Below are 19,385 nucleotides of genomic sequence, written 5' to 3'. Positions count from 1 at the left end.
AGACGATGGACTCTGAAAAACAAACTGAGGGTTCTAGAGGGGAGGGGGGTGGGAGGATGGGTTAGCCTGGTGGTGGGTATTGAGGAGGGCACGTTCTGCATGGAGCACTGGGTGTTATGCACAAACAATGAATCATGGAACACTTCATCTAAAACTAATGATGTAATGTATGGGGATTAACATAAGAATAAAAAAAAATGTCTTAAACATATAAAAGCAATATCTTTTCAATACCAAGTCTTTCCAAGTAGGAATACTGTCTATCTCTAATAAAAAAAACATTAGCCTTGAAATCAGTGGAAATTACTCCAAGTTTCTAGCAATAAACCACCAGTCTTAGTTATAGAAGTTACTGTGTGATTTCATCTTTTATGAATCTTTCTTGGTATTTTAGTAGGAAGCTGCAAGAGGCAGGATCAAGAAATGCTGACACCTGATAACTTTAAGTCTGATCCAAATTTCTACTTTTTCATTTAGAACAATATGAAGTTGGATGTAGTTAGAAAAAAAAAAAATTACCCAAAGCAATTTGGATGGCAATAACATCACCTACAAATGAATTACGTTCATGCACATTCCTAATGTTCAATTATTCATGTAACTGTCCATAGAGTTAATTCTCATACAGGAGAAAATATCCAGAAGTTACTAGTCACAAGGGCAGTCCTTTTGGTAAACTGAGGGAGGACCATTCGTGCAGAAACCATGGGCATGTGGGCTAAAAGTTAATTTGACATACACTGGGCATTATATTATAAGGCAGATAGTAGCAGAGGGAGTGAGTATATCTTTTCTCCACCTACAACAGTAATAGAGCAAAAGGAAGTCAATCCAAAAGTCTTAATTCCAAAGGCAGTACATACCCTCCCTTCTGGATTCTTATCAGGGTGGTACTTTTGTGCAAGTCTGAAGTAAGCTTTTCTGATCTTGCTCTCATCATGCCTGTTGAATAGCAAAATTATTTTTAACAGAGTAGGATGCAAGAAAAAATTTTACATCGTTATTTAAAACAATACTGTAAATCTTTAAAAAAAAAATACTGTAAGAACTTTACTCTTATTGTATATGATCATAAATTAGGCATCAAATTAAACCCAGCAAGAGTCAAGAAATTCTTCATATGTTATCTTTACATCTGAAAGATAAAACTTCAATGTTCCCTATGGAAAGTTATCACTTCAAATTACAAAACCATATTTGAAGAACTAAGATATTTTTTTCAAACTAATTTTTCAAAATACTTCAAACTCTGTAATTTTAAGTAATTTAACTATCAGCCTTGCCAAAAACATACAAATTCAGTCTATACTTAAGAAAACGTCCTTTAAACCATTTTTCTCTCATATTATCTATTCTACTATAAAAACGTCTCTAATAAATTAATGAAGTAAATCTACATTCTTACCCATCTGTCATTTAGTGTCCTAAAGATACTGCTACCAGATCTCTTCCTCATGTATAACACAAACCGTAAGAGGAAGGGGGAAGATGAATATGTGAGTAACCATGTGTCAGATACAGTGCCAAGTGTTTCGCATCCATTATTTCAATTAACAGAGAGCAAAGACTGTACCAGCAAGGAGAGAAAAATGTTAATTCTGCTAATAAATTTGCAGTAAGTGATAATCACACGGATATAGTTCCATATGGCTATCCCCATAGGTGTATATATCAAAGAATAGGCAAAAAATTTCTAAAGTGTTGGTTTAAGAATTTCGCCTTTGATATTAATATTCTAAGACAAGGCAGAAATTTACTACTGGAATACTGAAAATAACTCACGGCCCCTGTCCTTGAGGGAGATTAAGCACTTCATAAGCATCATCTATTGACATTGTAGGTGGCTTCTTTTCTACTTCCTTCTTCCAGGCATCAAGTGTATCTTTTAGAAGCTTAACCTTAAAGACAGAGGATTAAAATTTATAGCTCTTAGGGGGAGACGAACCACGAGAGACTATGGACTCTGGGAAACAAACTGAGCGTTCTAGAGGGGAGGGAGGTGGGGGGATGGGTTAGCCTGGTGATGGGTATTAAAGAGGGCACGTACTGCATGGAGCACTGGGTGTTATGCCCAAACAATGAATCATGGAACACTACATCAAAAACTAATGATGTAATGTATGGTGATTAATGTAACATAAAAAAAATAAATAAAATTTATAACTCTTAATGCAAAACTATTTCAGAATGTAATTTTTAAGTTACAGAATTCTTGTGTTATATATATTTAAAATGACATTTCTAGACTATTCAATGATTACAATTCTCTGAAATACAAATAATCAAAATCACCTTCTTAGCACTGCTAAATAGATGGCAAGGTACCTGCTATAGGGCTACATCCCTCTCTTTTTATGTGATTTTTTTAGAGGAGGTGGAGGGGCAGGGGGAGGAGAGAGGGAGAGAATCTTAAGCAGGCTACATGCCTAGCACGGAGCCGGATGCAAGGCTTGATCTGACAACCTTGAGATCATGACCTGAACCGAAACCAAGAGTCGGACACTTAAACGAGTGAGCCACCCAGACAACCCTCTTATGTGAAATTTTTATTCTCTGCCAATTTTTGTCTTATTTTTAATTGTTAAGTGTTCATGAAGTACTGAAAAATTTTAAATTAGTAGATGATACACTGCAGTAAGAAAGAAAGCAGTAGTATATGGTGGCATGCTCCTCGAGGTGATCTAATGTAATTACCAGTAAGCTGGCATTCAAACAAATCTAAGGGATAGTAAAAACAAGGGAGTCTGAGTAGCAGGTCAGAAGAAAGCTAATATTTACTGCATGCCTTTACGCCAAGGAGCTAGGTGCTTTACAGACTCTAGCACTGTAGCAGACCTAATTCTTTTGTAAAATTTCAATAATACATGAAACCATTCAGATTCTGAGAGATAGCTCCATGTTTCCCACTTAATAAGTGATGCAACTGGATTCAAACCTAGGTCTGACTAAAAAGCCCATACTCTTCTATTACTTCATGCTGAATCCACACCAAGTAGCAGAGATACCTGTCTTCATTTGGTCACAGTAAAGAGGCAATGTCTACTGGCACAAACGGAACTGTTCTGAAATCTTTTTGATGGTAAGGATGATGGTATAACCTCTGCTACAGTAACAAGCCAACATGGGCAACCAGGCCTTTCCAGGGTTCCAGTAGACATTCAGGGGCTCAAGTTGGAGAGTTCCTAAGGGCACTGCTATATAAACGAGCAGGTCTCACTTAGTGCCTCCTACGTGTGCCAGGAATTATGCTATTTTTTAATATGAGTTCTCAATTTTCCCAACCACATGAGATAGTTGCTGTTAGTAGTAGTAGTACTATTACCATAACTGAGGCCTAGAGAAATCAGGCAATGTTAAACAGACCTATTAATGGCCCAGCTGAGACTCAATCCCAGACTGCCTAACTCCAGTATCTGTGAGCTTACTCAATATGCTATAAAGACAAGTTTCCACCAAGCTATTATAGTATATAATTATTATATATGAAATTATGTTTATATTTGTCAAAAAAATCAAGATTGTAAAGTTCTTAATAATTCCTCAAAAAGTTATCTTTCAGGGTGCCTGGGTGCCTCAGTTGGTTAAGCAACTGCCTTTGGCTCAGGTCATGATCCCAGGGTCCTGGGATTGAGCCCCGCATTGGGCTCCTTGCTTAGCAGGGAGTCTGCCTCTCCCTCTCCCTCTGCTGCTCCCCCTGCTTGTGCTCTATCTTTCTCTCTCTGTCAAATAAATAAATAAAATCTTTAAAAAAAAAGTTACCTTTCAGTTTGAGATTTACCCAAATATACTGAACTATACTCAAAGTTACATAGTGTTTAAGCAAGAAGGAACACTTAAGGAAGCTATTATCCTTATAAGAGGAGGAAGAAATATCCAGAAGTGATTAGAGGCTATTTCTACAGTTTGAGAAGGCACAAAATAATCTACTGGCTTACCGGATCTTTAATGGGCCAATCAGGAAACCGGAGTGTATCACAAAGTTGTTTGAGGTAATAAATATTACAAAATAGTTCATTTTCTAGTTGTGGATAGTTGATTACTGGGATGGGACAATACTGATAAAGTGCTCTTGTGTTACTCTGAAGACGTGGTGTGAAATCAGCAAGATGGGCAGCAATCTTCTCTATCATGAGGCGCCTACAATTACAAAAATTTCCAAGAATTATGAAGGTATTATTTCAGTTAAAAAAAAAAAAAAGGTTTTAAGACAGGTAGTCACACAAGATAATTACATGGATCTCCTTTAGAGTAATTCAACTATTGGCCTAAAATTGAGTGTTTATGTTACTGAGGGCATTCTAAAGTTAATTGTGTAAAAATCCTCAATAGACATAAACTTATTTGTAGTACTTATCTATAAAGACAACTACAGAACAAAAGGCTGATATTCCCAGTCCTTTCAAAAATCAGTCATTAGAAGGTCAAATGGTATGGCATCTGCATACCTCATGCAATGCATGAGGGCATAAACAGGGGACTAGGTTTCCTAGTACCCCCAAAGAAGCCCACTACATGATAATTTATTTAACAATCTGGGGTCTGGCCCTCAGTTCAGCAAAAACTTGATTTGACTAGTATACAGATGGCTATATCTTTTAGATAGGGACTCATATTAACCAATCAGAGGAGAAAAATATTAGATAGAAAAATTGTGTTGTAAGCCCTTTCATATTCCTATGCATTTGTTCCAGTGAAAAACATGACTGTCATACAGAATATATTCAAGTTGGTGGCTAGCACATGCCAAGTCTACAGGTCAACCTAAGGAGACAAGGCAAATGATAACCAGCAAATGGCACTGTGAGTGTGAACTCAGCTAAGGGAGTGAATAACTGGCTAGGAAGATCAACTGCCATCCAGCTAAGAGGACTGAGGGGTTCGCCACAGAAATGGTCTTGACATTAGATCTATGAAGTGTGCACTCTTTTCCAGAGCCTGTCTGGATGCTGACATCTGCTTCTGTGGCTCTAGTTTTTCTTGTTTTCACAGGCTTTTCCTCTTAAAGGACATTCTTTAGGAATGCTAACTTCCACATTAAGGTCAAAATGTGCTGACTAGGGGGTCTCATTCTAAAATGATTTGGGGTATCTCTGGTGTGATCCATTCTACGTGGTCACAGTTTTTAATTAGTGGAGTACAGTTCTATTTCCAAATACCAAGGAAGTGTGTCTTGATTTTATCTCTATATATTCCTTGTATATACTGCCTAAAATTCTACCAGCTCTATAGATTGATTTAAGAATCATCAGTGGTTAACAGGCTCTACCCTTACATTAAGCTCTATTAAGGAAACAGTAACTTTGTCAAATCATGTAAGAACAGAAAAAAGCTTACAGCCCTGTCAGACTCGTCACCTGATTTGGCACCAATGACTGTAGCTTAGATCATGTAACTATGTGAAAGCAGTTCTTTTAACAGAAGTCAAACCAGATGGCAAGATGCACAGATTCTGAGTATAAAATGCAAACGATCAATGGACTATTTACCTCATTTCACTGCTCCAGATTGCTTCTGGAGTATCAAATTCTCCTAGAAAAATCTCAGAAAACTTTTCAGGCTCATAATTTTCTAAGTAACAAACCATTGCTTCTGGAAGGATGTGCCCAAGTATACTTCTCTGAAAAATATCTTGTCCTTTTGTCTTTAAAACAAAACAAGACACAGAAACACTGAAGTTATCTTTCAATTTTCTAATAAATGAATTAGGATTAGAGAACAGTTTAAGAAAACAACTGGAACAAATTGCTTTTATGCTTTGGAAATTTAGATGGAAACATGGCAAAATGTGAAGTGGAAGATGTCTGGTATTAACTGGCTTTGGCATGAGCTCCTAAGATAGAATTAACACTCGCTGGGCCTCCAGCAGACTGAGGCTCCTTAGGTGTCAGGTGCTCCCGACATTATTTAGGACAACTGGCTTTGAACCATGTGTAATAGGAAAGGACAACACAAGGAGAGATTCCGCAACGATTTACATCAATTATTGTGTTATGTTGTCGGTTGCAATTTTCACCTGTACCTGCTTCATGTTTTCAAAAACAAGTAAGTCCAGAAAATCAACATCTTAAAAAGCCTGTCCTCATGAAGTGTGGCTATTTAGTTGGAGAATATCTATTCAAAGTAATTATAATGAACTATTTTAAGGACTTCATATTCTCTGGCTGGCCAAATGGAATCAGGATAATGACCATACTTTATCATACTAAATTTTAAAACTCATTTCTTTACCTGATAGAAATAAAATCCTAAGGACTATAAATACTTTTCATTTTTCTTTCTAGGCAAATTGAGAATGTTTTATTTCTCTAGGATCTGACAAAGAAACAGAAGAAAAAACCCAGACATGGTTTTACTACCTAGTGCCAAGACAAATTAGATGATGAATACTTCCAGGCTTTTCGCTAATAAAAGGCATAAATTCACTATCTGTTAAATTTTGGGATGAAGAAATGCTTGCTCTGTTCTTACAGAATACTATTATTTGGTAATTCCTGCATCCAGGGTTCTGTTACAAACACAGTTTTGCCCTAATTAACCAAAATATTGTTAGGTGAAATGACATTATCATTTCTCATGTTATAAAAATTTGAAAGAAAGATTACATATGCATAACTGTGCAAAAAAAGGGAAAAAAGAATGCTAGAAAATGTCTAATGCTATGCTACGGAGGTAGCATTAGAAGTAATTTTTTAAAAACTTTTTTTATATTCTCATTTTCTATTTGTATAAAACTGTAGAAATTATGCTGCCATAGGCATCACTTTAATATCATTAGATTATTTTCCAGGGCTTCACTGGCTTGTCTAAGAAAACATGCAGTTTGATCTAGTGTCCACTGTCAAGGTGGCATAAACATTCCTTGATTAGTCTCAACAGTGGTCTGGTTTTGGTTTATTCTTCTGCTCTCAATAAAATCTGAAAAATCAATGTTCCATGAAAATCCTAACAAAATTGGAAACATCTTTCAGTTATGTTTTGACAATAAATACTTCTGTAAAATGTAGGTATAAGGTTTCAGGTTGTCAAAGCTATCTGGATGAGTCTTATCTTTTTTGGATTCCTATTTTTCTTCCCCAGTAAAATGGAAAGACACTTGAGAGCACCTGAAAAATTAAGTAGCTTCAAAAAAGAAACTTAGCACTTCTGCCACCTTGTGATCTGAACAAAAAGAAGGCTGAAGTCTTAACTGAATTTTAGCTGATTATATGAGATTCAGGTATATACTCAAATATTTATGAAAATTATTAAATTTTACAAAAAGGAACAAGTTATATTCACAGCAGTGTCAAGTTATAATTCCCATCTGAAATTTCAATTCTAAATCCAATGGGCAACATTTATTTTCATTAAAAAATATTAGCTTAAGACTTTCTATGTACAAGGTACCACAAGGAATGTGAAAAATGAGTAAAACAGTACCTGCCCTCAAGTGCTTACAATCTAGTAAACATACACAGCTCAGGAAACTTAAGTGCCAAGACAGCTTATCCAGTGTTAAGTTATACATTCAGAGGATTAATCTGGCTTACCTCCTCTGACTTGAAAGCCTGTTTGGTATGCGTGTACTTCAAAAATCTAGGGAAAAAAATGACTTGTCAGACATAGGAAAGGATTTAAATTTAGTAACCTTAGGTTTCTAAAGATCAGATTTTTTTATAGATAAATAAAAGCCACAAAAGGCAACTTGTAAATACATATTCCCAAACTGTTTTATTTCTAATTAAGGCAAGAAATTAAATTAGGAAGATTTTTAAATTATGGTCATATTAATAATATGAAAAAATACCCAATTTGAAGAAAAAGCAAAATGTAAAACCGTATGTGCAATATGAGTATACTTAAATACATATATTTGAATTGTATTATAAAAGATGGTGACAAAATCTTCGATTAGATGTGGTAAAGTGGTGTGATTCTGAGTCATTTTTTACCCATTCTAATTTCCAAATTTTCAGACATATAAACAGCTTTTATAATGAAAAACTTAACAAAAGCAATGATATACTCAAAAAAATAATCAATTAAAAAAATATTTATCCCTGTACATTTCAAATTATAGCTTTAAGATTACCATTAAAGTTCTTACCGAGCAACAGGAAGCACATTGGAACCTGTATACATCATGATAAAGAAAAATACTCCACTAAGATAAAGACGAGGTAACTGTGGGTTATCTTGCATGATATGGCATAACAAAATCGCAACCTTCTCAACAAGGATAGGGTCAAAGGTCAGCAGTAGCTAAAAAAATAAAATGTTTTTGTTACTGGATTATAAAAAATAACTTGTAATAACATCATTTACCTTAAGTTTATGTATTTCATGTGCTGAAGTTATAGTTTCTTGTAAGTTATAAAATAAAAATCTGTGGGATTTAGTAAGCTTGTCTACCAGACGCAACAGATACAAAAATTAGTTCATTTGAAAGATTTGAAAATTAGTTCAAAATGAACTTAATGCAGAGATAGTAAAACACTGAGAATTGATCAAAACTTATTCAGAAAAGGCCCAAAGATGCCTGAAGCTATGCTGTCATGGTTATAGGTAAAACTGTTTCTTATGCAGGAATCTTCTTGAGTGGACTTCTTTGTTAATGACAAAATAAAAAAGGAAAATAGCTATGCTCTAGGTTAGTTTCAGAACATGAAGCATTCCCTGAAGACTACTTGAGAACTCAAGGAGCAGAGCAGAGAACTATCAGTGGACACTAACAGCACTAAAAAATAGATGTACAAGTGCAAGTAGAGGGCAAATGGGTAACTGAATACCAGCAGTACTTCTGCTACTGCCAAAAAGTACCAAGAGACGGGGGTCTCTGGAAATTTGAGCTAGGGGTACTGGAGGGAGTACATGGGACTACCATAATGAATCCGGGCTTTAAAAAATCATACAGAGTTGCTATGACTAAACACTTGATAAAGATATTAATAAGTTTTATCTTAATATAAGTGGCATTTTAATTTTCTATAAACACTTCCCAAGAATCCCCAATGTTGGGTCAAATGGTACCAGTAAAAAAACTGCACTAACGAGTAAATACTAGCTCACATTAGGAGGTCAAAGTTGTAGACTCAGTTACAAGACTGAGTTGCTATATGTCTTTAAGTAAATAATTTGGATTTCTCTGTGTTTTGGGGTCTTATCTGTTCAACGAGTTGTTTAGACTGAGTGTTTAGTACTATGACATATTTTAAAGGAAAAGTTGAAAAAAAAGAAAGAAAAATTGAGATACAGTAGCACAGGATTCTCCCTAGTTTAACAGCAGTTGTAGTTCAAGACTTGATATCACTTGGGGCGCCTGGGTGGCTCAGTCGTTAAGCGTCTGCCTTCGGCTCAGGTCATGGTCCCAGGGTCCTGGGATCGAGCCCCACATAAGGCTCCCTGCTCGGCAGGAAGCCTGCTTCTCCCTCTCCCACTCCCCCTGCTTGTGTTCCCTCTCTTGCTGTCTCTCTCTCTCTCTTTCACTCTGTGTCAAATAAATAAAGAATCTTAAAAAAAAAAAAAAAGACTTGATATCACTTTAACAAAAATATGGGAATTAGCAGGCAAAAATTCAGAATATTTGAAATTATGACTATACCAGAAAACCTAAGACATTCACTCACTCTATTTTAGACACACTCTTTTTTTTTTTTTTAAAGATTTTATTTATTTATTTGAGAGAGAGAATGAGATAGAGAGAGCAACTGAGCAGGGAGCCCGATACGGGACTCGATCCCGGGACTCCAGGATCATGACCTGAGACGAAGGCAGTCACTTAACCAACTGAGCCACCCAGCACCCCTTAGACACACTCTAAAAATTCTGAAGATGTTATCAAAAGGTCAAGCCAGAGATTGCTCTTAAAGTCAAATGAAGTACAGAAATCTGTACCGACCAATGTAAACACTATGTTCCTGAACACTACTATAGCTGCCTGTGTTTAGCAAGATTACAATCTCCAAGAATGTGTGAAATTAAGGAAAAACAAAAAGAGTTTCTAAAAAAATACTTTTTGAACTTAGTATAAAAGATACAGGTGGTATATACTATTAAGAACAGATAGGCTGGGCGCCTGGGTGGCTCAGTTGGTTAAGCGTCTGCCTTTGGCTCAGGTCATGATCCCAGGGTCCTGGGATCGTGTACCCCCTTGCTCAGCGGGAAGCCTGCTTCTCCCTCTGCCTGCAGCTCTCCCCCCTTGTGCTCTCTCTCTGACAAATAAATAAGATCTTTAAAAAATAAAAAAAAACTTTTTAAAAACGGACTCTTCCCCTCCGAAGTGTTGTGTTATACCAACCACATCTCTCAAAAGTTTTTTTAGTCATGTTTTCCTGGCCTGAAATTCAACAGTGTTTGCATTTATCTCTTTCTTTCAATTCCCTAAGTCTTGGAAAAATACTTGGGAGAGGTAGATTTACAGGCCTTTACCTACATGTCCAGAATAGAAAAAATCCCTCTCCTCGTGCCACCTCACATACGCAGCCATACATAATCCTCTGGGCTGGAGTAGGTGTTAGGTTACAAGAAACAATAATTGCAGTGCTCTTTCATTTAAGTAGTGAAACAGAAAGGTCCACAACAGAAAAGCATACAGATTTTGAAATGCTGACATGCTTAAATAACAGAAGTTGGGGGCGGGGGGGGCGGGGGAGTTGATAGGGTACTGTCACTGTCGTATTTCAGAGGACTTTCTCATTATCAGTGACTTACACAGGCACTTGCACACCTATGAATGTAAAAATATACAAACTAAGTAATTCTCCTCTCCCTTTTCACATCAATGTACAACTGATGTGTACAAATAGCACAGGTTACTGCCATACACTTGAAAGTCACATCATGCGTGGTTAATATAAAAAATGGGATTTAGGGGCACCTGAGTGGCTCAGTCAGTTAAGCATCTGCCTTCAGCTCAGGTCATGATCCCAGGGTCCTGGGATCGAGCCCCGCATCGGGCTCCCTGCTCAGCGGGAGTTTGCTTCTTCCTCTGCCTGCCACTCCCCCTGATCTCTCTCTCTCTCTCTCTCTCTGTCAAATAAATAAAATCTTTTTTAAAAATTTTTTTAAAAAGTAAGTGAATTCCTGGGGCGCCTGGGTGGCTCAGTCGTTAAGCGTCTGCCTTCAGCTCAGGTCATGATCCCAGGGTCCTGGGATCGAGCCCCGTATCGGGCTCCCTGCTCAGCGGGGAGCCTGCTTCTCCCTCTCCCTCTCCCCCTGCTTGTGCTCTCTCTCTCAAATAAATAAAATCTTTTAAGATAAATAAATGACGAGACTTAACAACAGGATATTTAATAGACAGGAGGGAAACACTGACCTGAAATCTCTGGGACTTGACTTATTTGGATTTAATGCTAATCTGGATAGCCTAATTCCAAAAAAGTGGAATAATGAGGGGAAAAACGAAGAAAAAATACTTCAGTATAACCTACATTAATTCCAACTCAATGTGTTGGGTCAGTTGCTATCCATGAAAACACTGAACTGAAAAGAGTCAAACTCTGAGCAAGCTGGCAAGACTGCTGTGATATTTCTTGGAATATAGCCGACCACATGTCCACTTCTGTGGCCCACTGGTATGCTTCTCAGGAGTTCTAACTTCAACGGTGTGATTTGAAAAATGCATAATAAAGAAAACCTGCTGAGAGTAATTCTGGAGTCTGGAGGCTTCCTATGTTTAGGTTCTTGGATATACAATCTTCCATAGTATATTCAGAATATCAACTCAATGAGGAATAAGTGAAATATATGTAAATCAGGGTTCAGGCTTTCTGGAAATGGAATACACTACAATAAAACAAAGAGTAGGGCTCATGCCAAAACTGAATAAGGGAGAATGATTCTTAAAATACTGTCCCTAATTTGGTAACATTAAGATAACTCACCTGAATAATATGGGGAAGACAAGCGCTATCTGACAGCAGTCTTTTCACTCTCGGTAAAGGCCGAATGATGGCATTATCTTGATCCCTAGAAAGTATTTTCTAAGGTCAACATTTAATATATTTATTAAAATTTGTATGTGCAGAGGATATGACATTCTACTAGGCATGAAGCATGTTACCTTACTTTTTTGTTAATGAAGACTAAGCTCTCATACAGCTGGGAACATGATTAGGTATTTTGGTTTAAATCTATTTGGCTGCTTAATATGACTTCATTTCCTTCCATAAGATTTCCTTGAAAAACAGTACCCTAGAAGAGCCAAAGACTCTTATTTATTATTTAATTGATTAAACTTGGTGTTGTCCAACACACTGTCAGAGGTATTTCCCCCCAAAGGGCATATCTAACTTTGTCACATAATTTTAAACCTTAACTATTCGCAGTATTTTCCACGTATAGCTTTAATTTTAATGCTACATTCCTTCGAAATGCTAATTGTATGCTTTTAAGACTGATCTGAAATTTAAAGAGAATTGGAACCATGAAAGCCTCAAGTGTTATAAAACTGATAGTTTCTCAGTAACTTCCATCACAAAATGTCTCTAGTAGAGTAATAAAATGATACATAATATGCAAATATTTTATAAATATCAAAAGTTCCATGCAACAGTTACAATTATCACTCTAGAACACAGTCTCACCTTCACTTGTCAAGTGGGACAAGATGTGGGGTGAGATCCAGGCTTAGACTCAAGTTCTATACCAGGAGTGGCTAACCTGACTGATTAAGGAGCTGGTGGCACTCACCACTGTCTACAGGCTGCAGTATGTTTATTTCAAATGTTCATACCTGATTCACAGCAATGTGACAATTGTTACTGTTGCTAGAGTGCAGTTAGTAAGCCTCAATTTTGTAACATTATTTGAAGTTTCCTAGAGAAAGTCACTTTTTAGCTACCTTTTCAATATATTTTGCAAATTCTTTCTTTATGTTTCAAAAGCTCCAAAACTCAAAGCATCAGTCCCTCAAGGTCACAAATGGAATATCTTTGCTCTAAATCATCAGGGTAATCCCATGTTGTTACTGAGGAAGTTCCCATGCAAATGGAGAGAACAAGATTATTTTAGAGTCCCTATTAACCATGGAAATGTTCAATTACATTTTACCTGCTTGGGAAATATCCACACATTGTGATCAACATGTTCAATATAAGGGTAGCAAGGTCAGTTTCATTTAGAACAGCCTGTCCACTGGCTAACAGACACCACTTAAGCTGAGGTATTGCCTGAAGTGGTCGCCATCCATCCATGCCTTGAGCCCAGCATCTGGTTTTTGCATTCAACATTCCTTTGGTCCACAATTCTTGCATCTAAATCAATGGAAGGCACCGTTATTACAAACACAAACAAAGCAAAATGAGGTTTGCTAAGGTTTTCTGTTTTGTGGCAAATACATGAACTATGGTAATAAACATCCAAGTTCACTATCAAAAAACAATAACAAACTTTTGTTGACAAGTCTTCAAGAACCTGAAATAGGTTACTAATATAAGAAAACAACCATTTAGTTGGCCAACCTGCAGAGCATAAAGAACATTGGGAAGAATGAAAACAGCAGGCAGAGTGTAAAATGACCAAAATATATACAAGCAGAAGGCTTGGTCTTCAATAAAACTATCTTTGGCTAAATTTCACCTGAGCCTGAGAGGGCAAGATCAAGTATCAGCAGATGTTAAGATGGAAATTGCCCTTGGATTGCACAGGCAATTTTCAAAGAATTTCAGACTGCATATTAAAAAATTTACCTATTCATTCCATATAGAAGTGTTATAGTTTGAAAAGCCTTAATATCTATAATATTATAATAGCTTACAATTAATTATTAAGGTAGCAATTGTTATTATTATTTAAAATTCATTAAAAATCTAAGTGCCACCTCTGTAACAACAGCTTATAAACAACAAGGTTTGAAGACATGACTGTGTGTCTGTTTCTGTGCGTGTGGTTCTTTATAACTGCAAGCCATCTAATCCTTCATGGGGAAGTTGATGGCTGAGCCCTTGGAGCTGATGACAGTACTTCAAATCATAGTTTGAAAATACTCAACCTCTCTCTCTCTGTGTGCTAAGCAGGAGGGTATAAGAAGGACAAAGACCATCACAAAAAGTTTCTCTAAGACACTAACCTCATGAAATCCATATGGGCCACTCCTTTCTTTGTCTGCATTGCCAAAGTACCATTCCTTTTCACTCTCTCGCTTCATATCTGGAGAGGCTTCGATTACATTGCTCTGAGTTTTAAAAAGATGTAGTTATTTTTCAAGGCAGAAATCTAAGGGGGCAGATACCATAAATAGTAACACGGTACTAACTCTCTGGGTTTACACCCCTTTGGAAAATCACCTAAATTTCAGGTGACCTTATTTTAAGAGAAAAGGATCAGATGTCTAACTGAGTAGTCCAAAAAAGCTATTTCCTTACTAATATGCATTTGAAATAAATGGTTTCCTAAATTCACTTGGCAATCTAAGCTAAATTCAAAGACATTTACATTCCCTATGGACATTAAATAAATTCTCATGCCAGTAAAATTTTAGTAGCAAAGAATATTATAAATACCTATATAAAGAAATACAACATTAACCTTAAACCACAATGCTGAAAATACTAAAGTTCTTTTGAGGGAAAAAACTCACTCCAACTAAAAGTTCAATAAGTATCTGAGATCAAAGAGTTAAAATGCTAAAAGGTTTTTAATGCATTTAAACACTTTCAATCTACTACCCTCACTACAGATAATTCTTATAATTTTATACATCAATGTTTATGAGAACCAAAGATAAAATTTTTATTTAGTTAGCATATTTTATTAAAACAAGGTTTTTAACTACCCTCATAACTACCAGCGTATGGTTAGATTCATACAGACAGACATAGCAAAGTGGTTAAGAGCTTAGACATCTGGGTTCTAACTGGCTCTGTTCCTTAATGGGTGGCCTTGGGTAAAACACTTGGCTTCTCTGTCCCACAGTTTTTTCACCTGTAAAATGGGACAACCACTGGGGAATTTAAAGAGTGAATATATCACATATACCAGAATAGTACCTGATATACTGTCATGCTACACAAGCATCATAATTACTATTACTCATACCTGACAATAGAAAATGCCATATTCTAAATATTCAAATAGCACTTTTGTACACAATTAAGCCAGAAACTAACATGGAACATCTCCTTGAACTAGGAGATTAAACAAAAACAAAACACAATACCAAAAAAATCACCAGTGAGCTAGGTATAGATCTCTTCTACAAGTTAGGTATCAGAAGAGGCCTTTCAGTAGAGACTTGCAGTTCTATCCTCTTACTGGCTGGTTTCAATAAGGCCTCCAGATTCCTAAAGGCAAAGTATATTCTCAGTGGCTGTCAATGCCATAAGTTCTAATTACATAACTGACAAATTCAGTTTAAATCTGAAAGGTCACATTGCCTCAAAATAAGCCACATTAGAGATACAGTTACTTTAAAAGACAAAAGAGACACTTGAAAAATAAAATTGGATCAACACTGTCCATTTGAGATTGTTCTTATGGTTATTTTAACTTTTACTGGCCATATTCAGGACCACATATATTGACAGGTTTTCATGTAAATTTTTACGATTCTTTTGATCCGAAATTGTCCTCAAAGGCGGTTAAACTTGTGAAATCTAGGTAAGCACACATACTTGTAGTGGTACTGTAGCTCGGCTCACGTGGAGATGTGCAAGGGTAAGCAAGTCCACAAGAATTCTAATTCCATTTGAATCCATGAGATCCTTAACATTTCTCTGGAAGGCAAAAACACTTTTACCTAATTGAAAATTTTTCTTTCCAATAGGTACTATTACCTAAAAGACTCAAAGAAGAAAACATTTAGAATCTCTTTGGAAAGACTGACATACAACTGGTATTACTTAGTGTTTTCAGGATTTTGTGTTCAAGGAACATGACTTTATATAAATGTGAAAAGGGCAAAGCAAAGAGATCACATAAAGAATTTTTACTTAAATATATTCTGAGCAAAACAAAACAAAAATAAACAAAGCCTGGCAGGAGTAACACACACGATAAATTCTCTGGTTCGCATTTTCCTAGGTTTTTTGGGTTAATAACCAGATTATTCTATAAACAGAAATAAAATCTGGTATATTGAAAAATCTTGGGGCGACTGGGTGGCTCAGTTGTTAAGCATGTGCCTTCGGCTCAGGTCATGATCCCAGGGTCCTGGGATCGAGTCTCACATCTGGCTCCCTGCTCGGCAGGAAGCCTGCTTCCCCTCTCCCACTCCCCCTGCTCGTGTTCCCTCTCTCGCTGTCTCTCTGTCAAATAAATAAATAAAATCTTTAAAAAAAGAAAAATCTTTTAATGTTCCAGTTCTTGTAAACTTAAGATAAAAACTGGCAATTTCTTAGAAGTTAGGAGGAGATTATAATTTAAATTTTCATAAGATTAATTATACTTCATTTAAAAATATGTGCACTATTTTCTAAAAGTGAGAAGAAACTAAGCAAGTTAGAATATCATAAATTTAAGAAATAAAAGACCTGCTTAGACTTCTCTGCAACATCATATAATTGTGAATAATTGCTATATTTACAACTATGAATTCTTCTTAGAAACCAGTATGAACCTATTAAAATGCCTTTAAAAAAAAAAAAAAGATTTATTTACTTTAGGGGTGCCTGGGTGGCTCAGTCCGTTAAGTGCCTTCGGCCCAGGTCATGATCTCAAGATCCTGGGATCCAGCCCCATGTCAGGCTCTGCGCTCAGCAGGGAATCTACTTGTCCCTCTCCCTTTGCCCTCCCCCCACTGCTTGAACTCTCTCTCTCAAATAAATCTTAAAAAAAAAAAGAGAAATGAATTTTTCCTTAAAAAATTTTTTTTTTATTTGAGAGAGAGAGAGAGGACAAGTGAGAGGGGCAGAGGAGAGGGAGAGAGAATCCCAAGTAGACTCCATGCTGAGTGCAGAGCCCGACGCAGGGCTCATTCTCACCACCCTAAGATCAAGACTTGACCTGAAAGTAAGAGTCAGATGTTTAGGGGCACCTGGGTGGCTCAGTTGTTAAGCGTCTGCTTTCGGCTCAGGTCATGATCCCAGTGTCCTGGGATCGAGCCCTACATCGGGCTCCCTGCTCAGCGGGGAGCCTGCTTCTCCTTTTCCAGCTCCCCCATGCTGTGTTCCCTCTCTTGCTATCTCTATCAAATAAATAAATAAAATCTTTGGGGAAAAAAAAAGTCAGACACCTAACCAATTGAGCCACCCAAGAGCCCCAATCCTATTAAAATGTCTTTTTTTTTTAAAAGATTTTATTTATTTATTTGACAGAGACAGAGACAGCGAGAGCAGGAACACAAGCAGCGGGAGTGGGAGAGGGAGAAGCAGGCTTCCCCTCAAGGTGGGAGCCCGATGTGGGACTCGATCCCAGGACCCCGGGATCATGACCTGAGCTGACAGCAGACGCTTAACGACTGAGCCACCCAGGCGCCCCCCTATTAAAATGTCTTAAAAAAGAAAGTGTGAAGAGCTAAAGTGACTCTCCAGTTTGTCTTCAAATTACTTTATCATCAAAATGTACACTGAATAAATTACAAACCTTCCATTTTATGTCAAACATTTATTTTACTTCCAGTCCAATCCTAAAGAGTCCCTAAAGAAAAATCAGCTATTGATTTCATCCCTCATTATTCTTCATTCAGAATTTTATTATCATTAATTTATTCAGTATCTGTAACAATAGGACAGAATGTACAGAGTATGTGGCAAAAAATTTTCATTCCAGAAGTTGATAGCACACAGAGATTTCTGAACTAAAAGGAGCAGAAAAGAATCATGTCCAGATAATTAGCTCAAACTGTAATATTTTATCTTTTTGTTATATATTCATGTGATTTATCTGCAAATAACTGCATACTTAAGCAAAATACTGTACCTTATTAAGGATCAACTTGTTAAGGAAGAGGATCAACCGGTCTCGTTCAAGTTTATCTGTGCACTATTGAATAAACAAGAATTTAGTCAGAAGCGAACAGAAACACAGATTAAGTTATTATCATCAATGGACAAAATCAGCAACAGCCAATAAGAAAGTCACCTTTTAAACATCAAGAACATGAGAGAAGACTATTAATTATTGTTTAATTCCTCAATGTCTTGCATTCTGTGAAATTTTATATAACTTGTCTAATTTCCCTAGAAAGGCATATATTTTAAAAGTCAAAAACAAATTACTTTAACATATAATTTATATATATACAAATATATACTTTAATATATAAATATATAAAAATTCAAACAAATGAATTACCCCAAATGACACTTCTCAAGTAAATATTCTAAAGAATGATTAATGATGTTTCATATAAATCACATCATGATAACAGAAACAAGAAGGAAAATATGTATCTGTCTAAAAAATACAAAGGCTATGCTGCAAGTATTCAGGTTTACTGGAATAACAGTGAATTAGAATAATACACTATTGTGTATCATTAATAATGTAACAGCAAACAATAAGATTTTCATCTGGTTATGTTATTTCCTAGGTATGTTTTATGACCTTATCCAGAATCAGTTTTCTAATCTACAAAGTATGGTTGACAGTAAAGGTAATTATAACAAGCATTGATGGCCATTTAAAAATTGGTGAAATGGTTCTAAGGCAGTTCACTGAAATTCAAATTGTTAAATGTAAGAGGAATATAAGCACAAAAGAACAAAGTATATATACTGCAACAAGTAGGTTACACTCGAATTTGAGCTGCAGGATGGATGAATGGGTCACTATGTTCTTTCCCCCAGCCAAGGTCAAGTGTTAAAGGACAAACTTTCTAAAATGTGCTAACTCAAGGTTCCCTTTTTTGGCTATCATGGTAGTTCTAAAAACTTTTTAAGTGTGTAGTTCTTCACACTTTGAAATTCAGCATGCTAGCAGGCGCCTGAGTGGCTTAGTCGGTTAAGCGTCTGCCTTTGGCTCAGGTCATGATCCCAGGGTGCTGGGATCGAGTCCCACATCAGCTCCTTGCTCAGCGGGGAGTCTGCTTCTCCCTCTCCCTCTGCCCCTCCCCCCCCACTCATCATGCTCTTTCTCTATTTCTCTCTCTCTCAAATAAATAAAATCTTAAAAAAAAAAAATTTAGTATGCTAGCATAATTTAAAATTTTTCCAAAGTGGAAAACCAAATGTACACACAAATCTAATAGTCACTATTTCTTTTACACACCTGTCCAGCTCATCCATACTTAAATTAAAGACTGGCAAATAAGTCGCTAAAGTTGTTCAAAAGCAGCAACTGAAAAAAATAAACTGACATGGACAAATACTAACCCATTAGTCATTTTCCTATTCACCTAACTTATATTTAATTAAGTATAATGTAAACTACACAAAACTCATGCAGAAAGTTATGGTAACAATGTAATCAAACAGAATTTATATTCAGTTTTGAAAATTTAATAAGTACCCCAAATACACTATCAAACA

At 36.3% G+C, this 19,385-nt stretch overlaps 1 protein-coding gene across 3 annotated transcripts in view; it reads right to left on the bottom strand.

The window, feature by feature from the left end:
* Positions 1-19,385, bottom strand: part of DNAJC13 (DnaJ heat shock protein family (Hsp40) member C13) — a 123,716-nt gene that overhangs the window by 38,768 nt on the left and 65,563 nt on the right. For all 3 annotated transcript variants that reach the window (XM_081826283.1, XM_081826275.1, XM_081826282.1), the window contains 11 exons: positions 17,836-17,898; positions 15,591-15,692; positions 14,048-14,152; positions 13,030-13,232; positions 11,862-11,946; positions 8,087-8,241; positions 7,530-7,575; positions 5,487-5,641; positions 3,936-4,137; positions 1,783-1,898; positions 864-942 (listed from right to left, as the gene is read on the bottom strand). In XM_081826283.1, the coding sequence (XP_081682409.1) occupies positions 864-942; positions 1,783-1,898; positions 3,936-4,137; positions 5,487-5,641; positions 7,530-7,575; positions 8,087-8,241; positions 11,862-11,946; positions 13,030-13,232; positions 14,048-14,152; positions 15,591-15,692; positions 17,836-17,898 (1,311 nt within the window). The remainder of the gene's footprint in view (positions 1-863; positions 943-1,782; positions 1,899-3,935; positions 4,138-5,486; positions 5,642-7,529; positions 7,576-8,086; positions 8,242-11,861; positions 11,947-13,029; positions 13,233-14,047; positions 14,153-15,590; positions 15,693-17,835; positions 17,899-19,385) is intronic.

Source organism: Leptonychotes weddellii, chromosome 1 (genome assembly GCF_054177405.1).
Source record: "Leptonychotes weddellii isolate Sample4059 chromosome 1, ASM5417740v2, whole genome shotgun sequence".
Taxonomy (NCBI): domain Eukaryota; kingdom Metazoa; phylum Chordata; class Mammalia; order Carnivora; family Phocidae; genus Leptonychotes; species Leptonychotes weddellii.
The sequence above is the reverse complement of the archived record's forward strand: the minus strand, read 5'-3'. Positions and strand labels throughout refer to the sequence as shown.